This window comes from Vigna unguiculata, chromosome 6 (assembly GCF_037176805.1).
Source record: "Vigna unguiculata cultivar grain cowpea cultivar isolate G323 ecotype 2 chromosome 6, ASM3717680v1, whole genome shotgun sequence".
Taxonomy (NCBI): domain Eukaryota; kingdom Viridiplantae; phylum Streptophyta; class Magnoliopsida; order Fabales; family Fabaceae; genus Vigna; species Vigna unguiculata.
In genome coordinates, this window is record NC_140797.1 from 35,560,863 (window position 1) to 35,575,795 (window position 14,933).

The window sequence follows — 14,933 nt, forward strand, 5'->3', positions numbered from 1 at the left end:
TCCAATTAAAATTTTTTTTTTTGTTCTATGTCTTCTTCAAAATACAATATTAGTTTATGAGACTAAACAAAAAAAAAATTATGTGATGAATAGTGGTACATTTAATATTTTTTTAGTTGATTCAATTGAATGGAAAATTTAAAAAAATGATTAAAGACCTGTTTATGTTTTAGTCTTTTAAATTAGAGATATAACTTCTTCTAATCCTCCAATTAAAAATTCATATTATTTTTATTCTGTAGGAATAATGTTTACTTAATGACGTCAACTACGATTAATGGCGAGTGGAGATCCCTCCAGCTTGTTCTGAATAAATTCTCATTTTTTTGGAATGATGGAGAGCAGATTTGGTAAGAGATAAACAAAAAATATTGAATAATTTTAATTGATGTTAAGCAAATTTTTAATTTAATATAACAAAAATAATTTAGTAATAAGGTAAGATTTATATTTATCTATATATTATAATTTGACTGTATTATTACTCAATGCCAAATTTTTAAACAGATAAAAGATTAGAGGTAGTTGAAAATTTTGATCATCCTTTTTTTCTTATAAACTAGCAAATATTTTTCTTCTAAGTAAACTGAGAGTTAACAAAAATTTAATACAACTTTCGAAATATTTTCATTTTAACCATATAGACAAAAAATAAGGTTTAAAAAAAATAGAAGGACTTAAAAATAAATTTTTTTAATTAAATGATAAAAGGAAAGTAGTAGTCTCAATTTAAATTTTAAAGGATTAAAAGTATATTCAATCCGACTATTATTTATCTTTAACTAATTCGCCATAATTTAAATTTTAAAGGATTAAAAGTATATTCAATCCGACTATTATTTATCTTTAACTAATTCGCCATAATTATCTTTTTAATTTAATTTAAATGAAATTGTTCTAAAAATAAAAAAGAACAAGTAAGTAATTTCAATTTAATTTGTTAAAAGCTTTTTAAGATAAATCATATTTTACAAAGTGTATAGAATATTTGATCTCGATTATAGATGAAACAAAAATGAAATGGGTAGATAAAATTATTTCATTTACCTTTAGTGAGGTAATTTTTTTTAACAATTTTTTACTTATTGCTCATGTTACGGTTTTAAAATAATTTAGACGAAACACACATTAATTATTCAATTATTTGTTTTTATTTTTTATAAAATGTTTTAAAAGTTTTAATAATTTTATCAAATACTTTTAAATTTAACTTTTTTAACTTTCATCTACCTTTTTCAGATAATTTTATTAAAAATACCCTAAAAGTTATACACATAACCAAACTTATTTTATACAACTACTTGATCATATACATTTCACTTCCATAAGGAGGATATCCTAGTATTTTTCAATGTTTTATTTCCTCTTGAATCTCAATACTTTTCTTCAATGACAATTGAATGAACATAAATATATTAGGCTGGATAATTTGAAGAAAAAAAAAACTTATTCTCTTAACCTTGACAAAAAGAAAGTATGTACCCTACTTTACTTTCTATTACTTTTAATTTCTAAATTATTATGTCAAACACATAAATTGAAAAAGAACTCTAAAGAGAATAAATTTTTGAAAATAAAATTCAGTTTAAGGCAATATACTTATGTTTATATACGTGTTCACTAAATTTACATATAACTTATTACCTCAATCTACTCTAAGGATGTCACCATTTGCAATGTGCATACCCATTACAAATTTACTGTATGTTGGATGGAGCACTTATAAAGTGTCATTGTTGGATCGAACGCTTATATAATTGTTAGTTAGGACACAACTCTTTCTATTTAAGAGTGTATGAGCCCAAACATCATGATTCGATTGTGACTCGGTTTATCCGGGACCTCCACCACGGGATAATTACCGTCACCCGTAATATTGTAATGTGCACAAACCCTATTCCTAGTTATTTTGAACAAGATAATTCTGGAAAAAAAATGGTAAACAAAAATTTTAAGCCTTTAATAATTTTAAATATATAATATTTAAGAACAATAATGACTTAAATTGAAAATTAACTCAAATTATGCCATTATCGCAATTAATTAGCCCATTATGAATATTAAGTAACATTTTAATATCAATTACACCTACTATTAAAATATTCAACAACTTTTCATAAGCCAAATTTGTAGAAAATTCAAAAATGAATCTAGAATTAAAACACATTATAAAAGTGAAATAATAGGTAGATTCTTCCTTAGTCCAATAGAAGTTGAGGAGTTACACCATCTCTCACTCCTAGTTTTTGAATAAATAGTGCATAAACCTTGGTTACTAATCCATGTGTATAATATAATAATCATCGTTTATCCACCATTTTTTTTTCCTCTCAAAAACTCTTAAGACCTTACCATAAACAAAGTTCTTTCCCTTTCTGATCTCTTTCTAATCTCTTTCTGATCTCTTTCTCCATAAAGCATATATCTTTCATGAAAGACATAGGAGGAGGTGGTGCCATTATTAATGGAAGTGAAAATTTAAGGGTCTCTAACCCTTCAAAGTCTTCCGTTGGTCCTCCTTTGACAGCCATAGAAAGGTTTTTGTGGGGACAACAGAGCCATTCCTCTCAGCAACAGCCACAGAATGGTGCAAACAATGTCCATGCAAGTGTTTTCGATGGTTTTGGTGGCTCAAACTACAACGTTTTGTGGCATAATGGTGGTAGAGAAGTGAACTTTGTTGAACAGCTTTTAGCAAATGAAGTGGTGGCTCTGAATTGGACTCAACAAGTTCCTCCACTGTGCTTGAAAGAAGATTTGCATGTGTCAGGGAAGAACAGAAAAGGGGTGGGACGAAAACCTAAGGAAGGGTCTTCTGTACCTTGGATCAAAGGCCAGTGGACCGAAGAAGAAGACAGGTTGAGAAATCATGACAATCTTTTTCATTTATGTATCTGCACTGAACTTTTTTTTTTTCTGATTTTTTGTTTGTTTTTGCTGTGATCAAAGGAAACTGGTGAAGTTGGTGAAGCAACATGGTACAGGAAAATGGTCTCAGATTGCAGAAAAGTTGGATGGAAGGGCTGGGAAACAGTGTAGAGAGAGATGGCATAATCATCTGCGTCCTGATATTAAGGTTTGTTAATTACTCGCTTAATCCTCCTCAATGCTGCTAATTTTTGTGCTATTTCTTTTTATAATGTTGGAAACAGTGAGGGGAAAAAATCATGCCCTAGGGTTATGTTATTTGAATGATGAACTTGAGTGTTTATTTCTCTGGTTTTTAGAAGAAAAGGAACGTCAAAATTAGTCTGTCTAGGGTTTTTCAAGTTGATAAAAGAAAAACAAGGATTTTTCAACTCATGATGTGTTAATGATGATGTATCTAGGCATAGATTCAGATTTTTTTTCAAGGTTTATTTCGAATTTTCAGATGGATCACACTTCATATGTTTCCTTTTCTGTATGCATATAAACATGGATACAGATTAAAACTGGTTGGATTGTTAACTCCATAATTAGGCATTCATATATTCCTGTTTCATCTCAATGTTTGTTTCACAAAATTTCCTGAGATTATAGCATTGTTGCTTCTAACATTTCGATTATTTTATTCTTAGTAATAGTAAAAACTCCTATGATTAAGTCACAAGACCGACTTATTTCTTTTTTAACTTAATTTTATTCTTAATAATATTGAAAACTTCTATGATTAAGCCACAAGACTGCCTAATACTTCTAACATTTCCATAATTTTATTCCTAATAATGTTCAAAACTTCTCTGATTAAGCTATATGTTTAGTCTGACTGATCGTGTGATTTAATCACATTCACTCTCTCTAAATTCTACAGTTGTATTAACATCTAGTTTTCTCTCTCTAAATTTTAATTATAAAATTGTGTGTATTGTTATTTAATTTTGATACGAAAATGTTTATGTTATATTAACACTATTTTATAGAAACAATAACTTATTTGATTTTTTCATGGATAATTCTTTCGAGAAAAAGTCACTTTTTAAACTGAAAACGGGTTCATGATATTGTAGATGTCAAAATAAAAAATAAGTTAAAAAAACTTAATTTTATATATTAGCTTTTTTAAATAGTTTATCAAAATAAGTTCATAAAACTGTCAAAACCCGGAAGGATTAAAAAACAATTGTGTTTTTACGATTGTATCCAAATATAAGTAATTCCTGCTCTTATAAAAAGGACTTATTTTTTTGCAGTTCCAACTTTTTAAAATAATGAAATTCTAAATCTAAATTATGATTACAATAAAAAAAAAAACCATTTCGAATAGCTTTTTAAGTTTTCATGGAGCAAATATAAATTAACTACCTTGTTCAAAGTTCTGTACAAAATATTCATTAGACTAATTTCTATTAAAATTATGACCTCTTTTTTTATCTAATAAACTACCCTTGTTTCATTCATAGAATTCTTAAATTTTCCTTCGGTATTCAACATTACAGAAAGATGCTTGGAGTGAAGAAGAAGAAAAGATCTTAGTAAAATATCACGCCAAGCTTGGAAACCGCTGGGCGGAGATTGCAAAGCAAATGAAAGGAAGAACTGAAAATGCAATAAAAAACCATTGGAATGCCACAAAGAGGAGACAAAACTCAAGAAGAAAGAACAAAAGAACAGGAATCGTAAATGGAAAGCCATTGTCCTCTATTCTGCAAGACTACATCAAAAGTCTGTCTCTCAGCAACACTTCAACTACCTCTGTGGAACAAACATTTGCTTCCCAACACTTATCCGACATTGCCACCAACAACAATTTTTCACTAATGTCTGATTCCTATGATGATGAGACATTTTTCATGCAACAACTTTTCGATGAAAACAATGCCATCGTTGAATCCGTTAAGCAGACAAAAACTATCAACAACTCTTCTCCAGGCTTTGATAGTTATCATCATCATCATCATCATCAAACCATCAACAATATTCAGCTTCTCACTGAACTCGAGCAATCAGGGTCTGTTGTTCATTCCAACCTAAACACAAACTCACACGTGTCCTTTGATGAGAGTGTTTTCCCCCCTAAAAGAACAACTACTGCTGTCAACTACCTTGGTTTTGATGTCTGTCTCTCTCATTTGCATAATGGAACTGCTGGTTCATCATTTTTCTGCAATAATGGGATTCAGAACCAGAACACGGAGTTGCAGTTGGGGAAGCAAGATTGGTTATGGGAAAGAGAGATTGGGATATAGTAGGGTTTGTTTTTTCTACTTGTCAGTTTTTGCACCAGTAAGATGATCTTAACTTATGGTTTAGTTTATGGTTTTTATATTTTGGAAGGTTTTGGAATAATAAACTATGTTGTTTGTACATCATAGTGTGGATTAGGATGAATATATATTAGTGGCATGAGATCTGCATTTGGCTGTTTTATACACTGCGTTTTAAAAAGTTTTCTTTTTGTTACCAACATCGTTTATTTATCCTTTTCTTTGAGTATGTGAAGATTGAAATCATTAGATAATCTTGGATTCAATGTTTTATTTAACTCTTTTTATCTTGGATTCAAGGTGTACGAAGAATGAATGAGTGATAACATGGAATCTTTAGGTCTAAGATTACAATTTTTACTCACATAAAAACTCATGTAATAGATCATTATATTAATTATGATTCATACAATAACTACATCAAGCAGATAAATAAAAAAAAGTTATTAGTTAATTTACAACATGCCTTTTCTCATAAATTAAATTTAAGACAATATCTATCTATCTATATATATATATATATATATATATATATATATATATATATAATACTTTTTTTCTTAGCTGTTTCATAGTTTGTTCAGTTAACAACACAAGGAAAAGAATATATTAATTACTAGTTACATGTGTGTAAATACTTCCATCACGTAAACTTAATATTAACTTTTTTTGTTTTTTTTTCTTTCATTTTTTTATGAATTAATATTGATGATAACTCCTGATAAAATAAATATAAATGTTTCAGGACACAGTTTTGTAAAAATATTATCAAAATGTTAGACTTTACTAAGTATTAGGTGAGTGCCAGGAAAAGTAGGTTTAGCTTAAAGACTACACTAAGAGAAAGACTAAAAATATAAAAGAAGTTAAATATTCAATTTTGCATCTCCTCCGAAATATATATATATATATATATATATAAAAGAATTCTTTCCATTGGGGTTAATATTACGTCCAAACTTTCATATAATTTATTTCGGATTAGGAAAAAATGTTCCAAATTTACGGGGTTTTATAAGAAAGTATGAGAGTGATTAAGAAGCAAAATAAATAGTATAGGTCAAACATAGGTGATATAATAATATAATAAAAAAATAGTAAATGTTTTAATTTTAATGTAAATTTGAAAGATAATTCAAAATCCAAATTACATTCTTGATTGAATGCAAATTTTGGAGGTCAATGAAAGATAACCGAGTCATTTCACTAAAACAAAACTTTGGTGGTGCAGGAAGTAAACATGGGACTGCAGGAAGAAATAGAACGTTAGGCCGGTGGATTCAGTTGGGTCTATTTATGTTTTTTTCAGTGGTAAAAGTGACATGTTTATTAAAAAAAACTTAAACCAACTTTTGGGGTCAATAATGTATAGTTTTGATTTTATAAAAGTTTAATTATCTATTTTTATACTGAGAAAACTCAATAAAATGGAATTTAAGTTAAAAGAACTATGTCATAAAATCATATTTGTTGGTATAATTTTTCTGTTTGGATAAAAAATAAATTTCAATAGTATAATTTATTATATCAACAATATGATGTAATGTATTACACTATGACAAAGCTACCTATTCCCATTACAGATTATGCTATTACTAGAGATTTAATTAATAATTTAATTTTGTTCAAAAAAGTTTATATAAACGGGACTGCCATTTTTTCTGGTTTGTAAGCTTTACTTATTTTCTTTTTCACTTATTTAAATTTATTTTTAATAACTATATAAAACATATTAATGATTAAATTTTGAACATAAATTCTGGAATTTTTTAAATTTAGGGAACAAGTTCACAGAAAAAAAATTAAGAATTGGCAATAATCAAAATTTAATCTTAAAATTAATTAATGAAACTATTGTTAATAGACTTTTGTGTTTGAAAAAAACATTTATCACACTATTAACAACAATTAACTTGAAACCTCAATCATTTTTTTATGTTATTCAAGCGGGTATTCGAGCGAGGTGTCCTTTTTTCCAAAAAGGGAAAATTGGAAAAGTTTAAGGTTTGAACAGTTTGTGAATGTGACGTTGACACGTCCATATTCCTTAAACAAAGGAAAAAAACCATGAAATCGTTACATTCATTCATACGAAAACCCATTTACCCTTCTTTCATTTCACTCACTTCACTTCTTCTTCAAGCCATCTTCATGGCACCTTCATTCAGGTTGACTTGGGAGCCCTCGGAATCCGCTCCATCTCCATTATTCTACTTCATTACCGCCTCTCTCTCACATGGAACCTCCGCTTCACACTATCACCTTAATTGCTCTTCCCTTTGCGTGTTCTTCAAAAAGTTTGAACTTTTATTTCCTGGGTTCCCATTTTCCGCAACTGGGTAGTAAGTGCGGGTTTTCCATTCCCCTGGAAGTTTTCTCACCTTTTTTCCATGTGGACACTCGTCATTTAGTTCAAGTTTGAATCTTTGTGGATGATCTTGCTGCGGACACTCTGCGTATGGTAGTTATCCTGTGCACAAGTGAGAACATCCTTGTTTTTTTCTTCTGGACGTTTTGAATTTCCCCTGTTTTTGCTGCTGTTTTCGTTTTGTAATCATGATTTTTTTTTTCCTTTGGTGCCCACTTATTTGCTGAATGACCGCTTCCATTTCATCATGGTCTTTGTTCATAACTGTGGTGGTGACTGTTTTATTGGAAATTGAGAATTGCATGGGGCATCGCATGGTTTAAGGTTGAATTTTTATTTTTTTTTTTAACTATGAAATGAATTTGTGTTGGAAAATGAAATGACTCTTCTAGTCGATGAACTTCATTGTTGATTGTTTGTTGGTGGAAATATTTTCAGGTACCCCCCCCTACAATCAACTGTTAAAATTTGATTTAAACTGTAGTTATAATTTAGATATTGTGTTCAGAGAGTGAAACATCGATTCAAACCATCTTTCAAGATTTTCATTCTATAGTAGTGTAGAAGTTACTTTTCTCAGCATGTTTTTATAGTTTTTTTTTTTTTTTTTGTTGTTGTTGAATTTGTGATTTTCTCGTTATTCTACTCGAGAATTTGCATCAAGTGTAACTGTTCTATCTTGTCTGACTTCTTTTCCTATGTTCAGGTTAATGAAATGTCGTCTGATTTTAAGTTAGACATTATTGATCAGCATGACCCTGAAGAACCAGGGTTAGGGAGGGGGATGATATCGGAAAAATTACTAGATGAAAGGACTAATGCCATGCACACAGTTCGCAAACAAGGAAACCTGACAATCAACAACTTTGCTACAAACGCAGAACGCAGAGCTTTGAATGATAGGTGTGAAAGAAATCTCTATGCATTCATGCATTTTCCTTTACTTGCTTTGTTTCTATTCTATCACTGTAAATTTTGTTTACAAAATTTCATGTTGGTATCAGTTGTTTAGAATTCATTTCACTCAATTGTTCTTATGATATATGATCTGGTTTTCGGGTGGTTCAAATATCTTGTTTAAATTTTGGGATTTTGGGTGCATGTTTAACCTTGTATACCATGATTGTTGATTTATTAAATAATTATGGTGCTTAAGCAATATGTGGAACACATTCACCTTTGCAAGCAGATTTCTTCTGAAAGCAAATAAGGCTACAATCAGTGATAATGTCAGTCTTGATGAGGAGGAAAGACATCATTTGCTTGGATCAGCCAAGAAGTCTGTACCTCTTATATCTGGTGCAGCTTATTGCATTTCTTCTTGCTCCATGATAATGCTGAACAAAATTGTTCTATCAGGTTATAATTTCAATGCAGGAGTATCGTTGATGCTTTATCAAGTGAGTTAGTCTTTATCCTTCTCTTTGCTCCACGAGAGTGTTAAATGATGGCAAGAGGTTCTGAATTTCTAATCAGATTATAATTCTTAACAATGATAGTCTCACTGCTTCTTGCCTAACTTCTTTCCGGGAGAATGTTGTAAATGAAAAATCAACAATCATGTGGTCATTATTCTTCCTTATACTTTGCAGAACTTTATCAGTACTCTGGTTGTTGTTCTTTTGGCTCTCTCTGGTAGAGTTGCAGTTGAAAAGCTTAGCTGGAGGCTGATCAGGGTCTGGATCCCTGTCAATGTGGTCTTTATTGGCATGCTTGTCTCAGGCATGTATAGGTATTTTCTTTGTTAACATCAATGAACATGTTGAACTTGCTTAGTAAGACACTTTTGAAAGGACTAGTTCTATCTTGCTGTTGCTCCACTACTCTGTGTGTTAGCCAATGATCGTGGCTCCTATCTACACTTACGTCTTCTGGATAATTTTTGTTTTCAGCTTGAAATACATAAATGTTGCCATGGTGACAATTCTCAAGAACGTGACAAACATCTTAACGGCAATTGGAGAATTATATTTATTTCGGAAACGTCAGAATCCCAAAGTTTGGACCGCAATGTTTATGATGGTAAATGGCATTCTTAGATTGAACTTGTTCAATAACATCTACTGTCTCCATAGGATGACTAAATCATCTGTATTCTTGTTATATGAAAACTTCATGCACTTGTAGCAGTAAGTTCAAATAATTGTAAGTTTTAGTTTAATCAAGGTGAAACATGCTAGATACTTCATGATGCAAATGCAACAGTCCTTGGTAATGCAATGTGTTTGAAACAAACATCTCTTTGTTCTGACATTTGTATGTCTGACAAATTGGACAACGTTTGCTGCTTCATCATGTCAGAAATCATGGAAAAGAAAATGCTGAGAGTCTCATTAATTGGTCAAGTTGTATGATTAATCTTGAATAGTCCATGCTGCTCACTAAATTGCTGATAAGTCATATTAGCCTATTGCTCATGTTAGTTTCTGAAGTATTTTCTGCTTCTCTATACAAAATTCATACAGATTATCTCTGCTGTCACTGCTGGTATTACAGATCTCTCCTTTGATACAGTTGGTTATGCCTGGCAGATTATCAACTGTGTTCTTACTGCAAGTTATTCAGTATGTCTATTTATCCTTTGTTTCATGTCTATATTCTTTAAAGAGACTTCTAATCAGTTTGATTTTGAGAATGAGAACCTTCATTGGATCAAATTTCAGTTCTATTCAATCCAAGCTTTGATTATCTGTTTTCCTTTCTGTTGCAGCTTACTCTTAGGTGGGTTATGGATGAAGCAAAAAAGTCAACAAAATCTGGATCTCTTAAAGAGGTGTCAATGGTGTTGCTGAACAATTTATTGTCCTTACCTTTTGCCATCATCTTGATTCTCCTTTTTGGAGAGTGGCATTATGTAATACATGCGTGAGTGAAATGTGTTTCTCTTCTTCATAATTCAGTCATCCCTTTTGCCTCCTCACCATTGTTTTCCTCTCGATTTCCAGCGATGTCGTTAAACTACCGATGTTTTGGGTGGTTGCAACCGCCAGTGGACTGCTTGGACTCTCCATCAGCTTCACCTCAATGTGGTTCTTGCATCAAACTGGTCCTACAACTTATAGGTACTTTTGTGGAGTAAAAATTCAGTAATACATTGATGTAGTCTTGCTAAAAGTCACAGGAACATGTTCAGTGATTTCATATAGATACATTTGATCAGATTTTAGTGTTTCAGATGTTTACTTTGTTTTGAGTTCTGTCTAATGAGTTTGTGTGTGTTTTACAGTCTTGTAGGCTCCTTGAACAAGATTCCAATCTCTATTGCTGGAATTTTAGTGTTCAAAGTTCCTCTCAGTGTATCAAATTTATTCAGCATTTTGTTTGGTAATTAATTAAGAATCATTTCACTTTTTATTTATTTGGTAATGACTACTTCCTTTTAATCTTACTGAAACAAAAATTGCACTCTATTTTCAGGTCTTTTTGCTGGTGTACTCTTTGCAAGAGCCAAGATATCTTCGTAACATTATACCTTACAGGTTACAGTAACCTATATATAAAAGTGTGTGAGAATTAATACATATATGATAACCATACAGATTTTTTATTAAAACATGTTGTAATTCTTTAGTTTATTTATGGCTCTGTTAATTTCAGTAAAAGATTTTGTAATTTCTTTCTGATTTGATGTATTCTTCTTATTCTTCTTTTTCTTGAATAATAATGATCTGATGCTATTCTTTGACAAACACCCGAAAATGTAAATAAATTGTGTGAAATAAAAATAATGGACGGTCCAATTTAAGGAATAAAGCGATTAATTAGATTTTGCTATTGAAGCAAATCTACCACAATTGTTTAACTGAACATATCATTCCACAACCCACTTTTTCATCAAGTGTTTGGTGGGAAACGTTGTGAAATAGATATTATTTCATGAATTTGATTATAAGCATGATTGAATATTGTTATAATATATTATGATAATTTTTTTTTAGATAAATTTATTGATAACTTATTCTAAGATAATCAATCTTATTTTGATATAACAAAAGACAGTTTTTGAATAGAAAAAAAAAAAGGTATCTATGAAGCCGTTTTATTTTTTATTTTTTAACGTTTCTTTTGTTAATAATCATATTTTAACAAAAGTGGTGCTTCCAATAGTTAACAATATTGATTCAACTCCTTTATTAGTCAATTATCAAAAGTTTTGTTTCTCGTATATAATACTTCTCCCAAATTATTTATTTATGAGACAACTTTGAATTTTGAAATATTTATAAAATTTAGGTTGGGGAGTAAAGTTAGAAGATCACATGATACAGTTCATAGTTTTTTCCTTTGCCAAACTTTCAAAAGAGGGAATACTCATCTAAAAGTCTAAAACAACCTTTCCTCTTTTTCCACACTATATTCCTAGATAATTGGTCCAATTAGGAAAGTGTTTGGTTTTCTTAACTAATGTCATATAAATTATATAAGAAAGAAAACACAAGGGTTTGAATATAAATAATTTCACACGATTAAATTTCGACTAATCAAAGTTTGAAATAGGTTTTAGATACCAATTGTTCAAGAAAAAAAAAAAGTAGTTGTTGGTGTCAGGTTGTGAAACTTACCAAAACCTTATAAAACTCGTATATGTATATACAAAAATAATCTTTCTTTTTCTCCCGAAAATCTTAAAACAAGAAGAAAACCAAACATGCACGTAGCTTTTAAAAATCAACGTTTTAATAATAGAGCTTTGTTTTTGTCAAGTTGTTGAGAAAGCAAATCAAACCTAAATGTTCTTCTTCATATAGCAAAAACCTTGGAAGTCCTTACAAATACGCCAACACGTGCAGTCTTCAAAATCATAAGTTTCAATTATGGCTTGGTTCCACTTGTTGACATAGCTAATCAAAACGAAGCGTTTTCCCTTTGATAATAAAGTAATAGGTCATTACAAAAAAAAAGGAAAATTAGGGCATCTTGTTCTGCATGAAAGTCGCTTTTTAACTTTTGAGAAGTTAGGAATCATTCAAAACCTAAGAAACAAACAAACCAAAGAACGTTAGTTATATGAGAATTGCAAGAGTAAACCTGAAAATTTTCACAAACTTCACTTTAGAAAAGCAATGAAGATAACAAATTCAAGAAAATCATTAACTAAGAAGAGAAAAAAAAAAAGTAAGACCTAGTAACAACCAAGAGGCATTCACCAAAAGTCTTAGATACACCACATTCAATTTCTATACCATAATGTGTCAATTTAATGCACAAAATTTCGTGCACAAGGGTCTAATAATAGCCCAGATTATGAAAAACCAAAAAAAAAACATGTCTTAGCTACAAAATACTTTTTAGCCAAATTAAAATTACAATCCACCGTCATGACCGTTCGATCGACCAAGCGCACATAATCATCTTCATCACAGCCGTTGAATTCATCACATCACACACTATACACAATAACAAAGCAAGGAAGAACAGCCCTAGGATTAAACACCAACAACTCCTCCTCATCAAGCCGAGTGTAAACCCCTGTCTCTGGCCTCGCCATTACCGAATCAAAACCACCATCGGCTTTTTCCGCGTCGTCTGAATCGGACCCAACCCGACCCGCAATAACCCTACAAACGAGCATGGCCCGTTTGACATTCATGAAGCGGAATTCTTGTTCCACGTCATCTGGTATAGCCACGTGTGCACGCCAGCTGGTGGACAGCGTGGCAATTCCGTCGAGTTTTGGAGAAAACCCCGACTTAATAATTCCACATATATTACAAAATTGCTGCGAACAAATTGAGGAATCCCCGCTGTGTCCCAAGTCGCATAGAAACGTGGAGCAGTGGAAGCGCATGAGCTCGTTGCCGTCGGCGATGCAGCGCTCGTCGCGGCGGCGCGTGAGGGCGCCGTGACGTGCCGCTTTGGACTTCACGACCTCGCGGTACTCCTCGAACTTCGCGAGGATCTTTGGGCTGTTGTGGATCTTGAGGATGCGGGTTATGGTGGGGGAGGGTTTGGATTCAGGCCAACCCGATTTGAAGATGATCTGGACGATGTTGTGACCCGGGTCGGATCCGGATAGGTCCGAAACCGCGTGTTTGAGGGTTTGGTGGGTTTCCAAGAGGTGGGGTTTCTGGAAGATCTCGCCGCACGCGGTGCAGGGGAAGATGTCGTTGCGGAGAGGGAAGAAGAGGTTGGTGTCGGCGGAAATGTCGGATTCGGGACAAGACCCGGGTGGTTTTCTGTCCGGGTCGGGTTGTGTTAGGGAAACGAGGGAGTGCGCTGCGGCGGCGGAGACGGTGGTCGTGGAGGTGGCGGCGGATGATTGAGGGGATAATTGGGAGGTGGCGGTTTTGGGGGTTTTGCAGGACTTGATGGAAAGAAGGTGTTTGATGAAATGCCAAGAAGAGGACAGGGCTTTGTGGGTTTTGAATTTAGGGTGGGAAGGGGAGGAGGGTTGGGATGAAGGTGAGATTTTGCGTTTCTTTGATGGTGGCGCTTTTTTTCCTCCGGTGGTGGTGGTGAAGATGAAGCAGCCAAGGTGGAGCAAGAGGATGAGGAGATAGAGGAACTTGTTGAAGAAGGTGGCAATGGATGATGCCATAAGGTGTTAGGCAGAAAAAGAATGAATCTTTTGTGGTGACTTACCTAACTCTGTGAGGGGTTCTGAGATTGTGAATGATGGTGGATGGGGGGTAAGAAGACATGGTGGTGGATGGTGCAATTGGGGTGGTGTGTGGGGATCATTTCATAGGGAGAAGATGCAGTGAGTTAGGGTGAAGAAAGGAAAAGAAAGAAAGAAAGAGAGAAAGAATAGAAAGGAAGATTGATGGAGGAGAATGGTGTAGGGTGGGGGCACTAGAACAGAAGAAGAATAAAGATAAAGAGACTAAAAAGAGTAGGTGGAACGCAACTTCACAGCGATAACTAAGCAAAGCAAGCACTGATCTCTGTTTCTTTCTTACTGTGGTGTGCCCCAGAAAGAGATTATTATATGAGGAATGGAAGAAGAAGCTAAGGATATAGTGTTGTTGCTGTGTTGATGATGTCCAAGCTTTAACCGAAAGTAACGGTACGTGATTCAATCTATAATATATACTGCGTTTGGTTTGCTAAATTTTAGCTTGAATTCAGGGTGGAAAGTGATTCTGTGGTGCCACTGCTTCTACACGGTTAAGCAATTATGATTTTTGAAGCAAGAAATTATCCCAGATTTACCTCACCTTACCTCTAGTTTTCTTGTGTGGAAACAATCATTGACGTGGATTACTAATTATGAAGCATTAAATAATTAAATAAGCTTAAGAGTTCAAAAAAGAAGAAGCATAAATTACTCACTGAATTAGATGCTTTTGGTAATGTGACTTATCATATCTTATACACCATTTTTAAGTTTTACTATATTTATTGCATGCCTTGATAAATATATTTATTGTTTAGGTTGA

The 14,933-nt window shown here is 32.5% G+C and overlaps 3 protein-coding genes across 3 annotated transcripts; 2 read left to right on the forward strand and 1 right to left on the reverse strand.

Moving 5' to 3' along the window:
- The first annotated feature begins 2,430 nt into the window (after positions 1-2,430).
- LOC114188501 (transcription factor MYB119-like) lies at positions 2,431-5,168 on the forward strand. The gene is made up of 3 exons (XM_028077073.2): positions 2,431-2,858; positions 2,950-3,076; positions 4,419-5,168. Exons 1-3 carry the CDS (start codon positions 2,431-2,433, stop codon positions 5,166-5,168), a joined length of 1,305 nt encoding a protein of 434 aa, XP_027932874.2.
- Positions 5,169-7,285: 2,117 nt separating this feature from the next.
- LOC114188944 (GDP-mannose transporter GONST2-like) lies at positions 7,286-11,189 on the forward strand. The gene is made up of 10 exons (XM_028077620.2): positions 7,286-7,666; positions 8,261-8,457; positions 8,744-8,954; positions 9,147-9,286; positions 9,447-9,576; positions 10,020-10,118; positions 10,265-10,419; positions 10,500-10,616; positions 10,781-10,878; positions 10,972-11,189. Exons 2-10 carry the CDS (start codon positions 8,270-8,272, stop codon positions 11,016-11,018), a joined length of 1,185 nt encoding a protein of 394 aa, XP_027933421.1. The 5' UTR covers positions 7,286-7,666; positions 8,261-8,269; the 3' UTR covers positions 11,019-11,189.
- Positions 11,190-12,696: 1,507 nt separating this feature from the next.
- On the reverse strand, positions 12,697-14,695 carry LOC114188098 (zinc finger (C2H2 type) family protein). Its single transcript, XM_028076620.2, has one exon. The coding sequence runs from the start codon at positions 14,090-14,092 to the stop codon at positions 12,935-12,937; it is 1,158 nt and encodes a 385-aa protein (XP_027932421.1). The 5' UTR covers positions 14,093-14,695; the 3' UTR covers positions 12,697-12,934.
- Between the last annotated feature and the right edge of the window lie 238 nt (positions 14,696-14,933).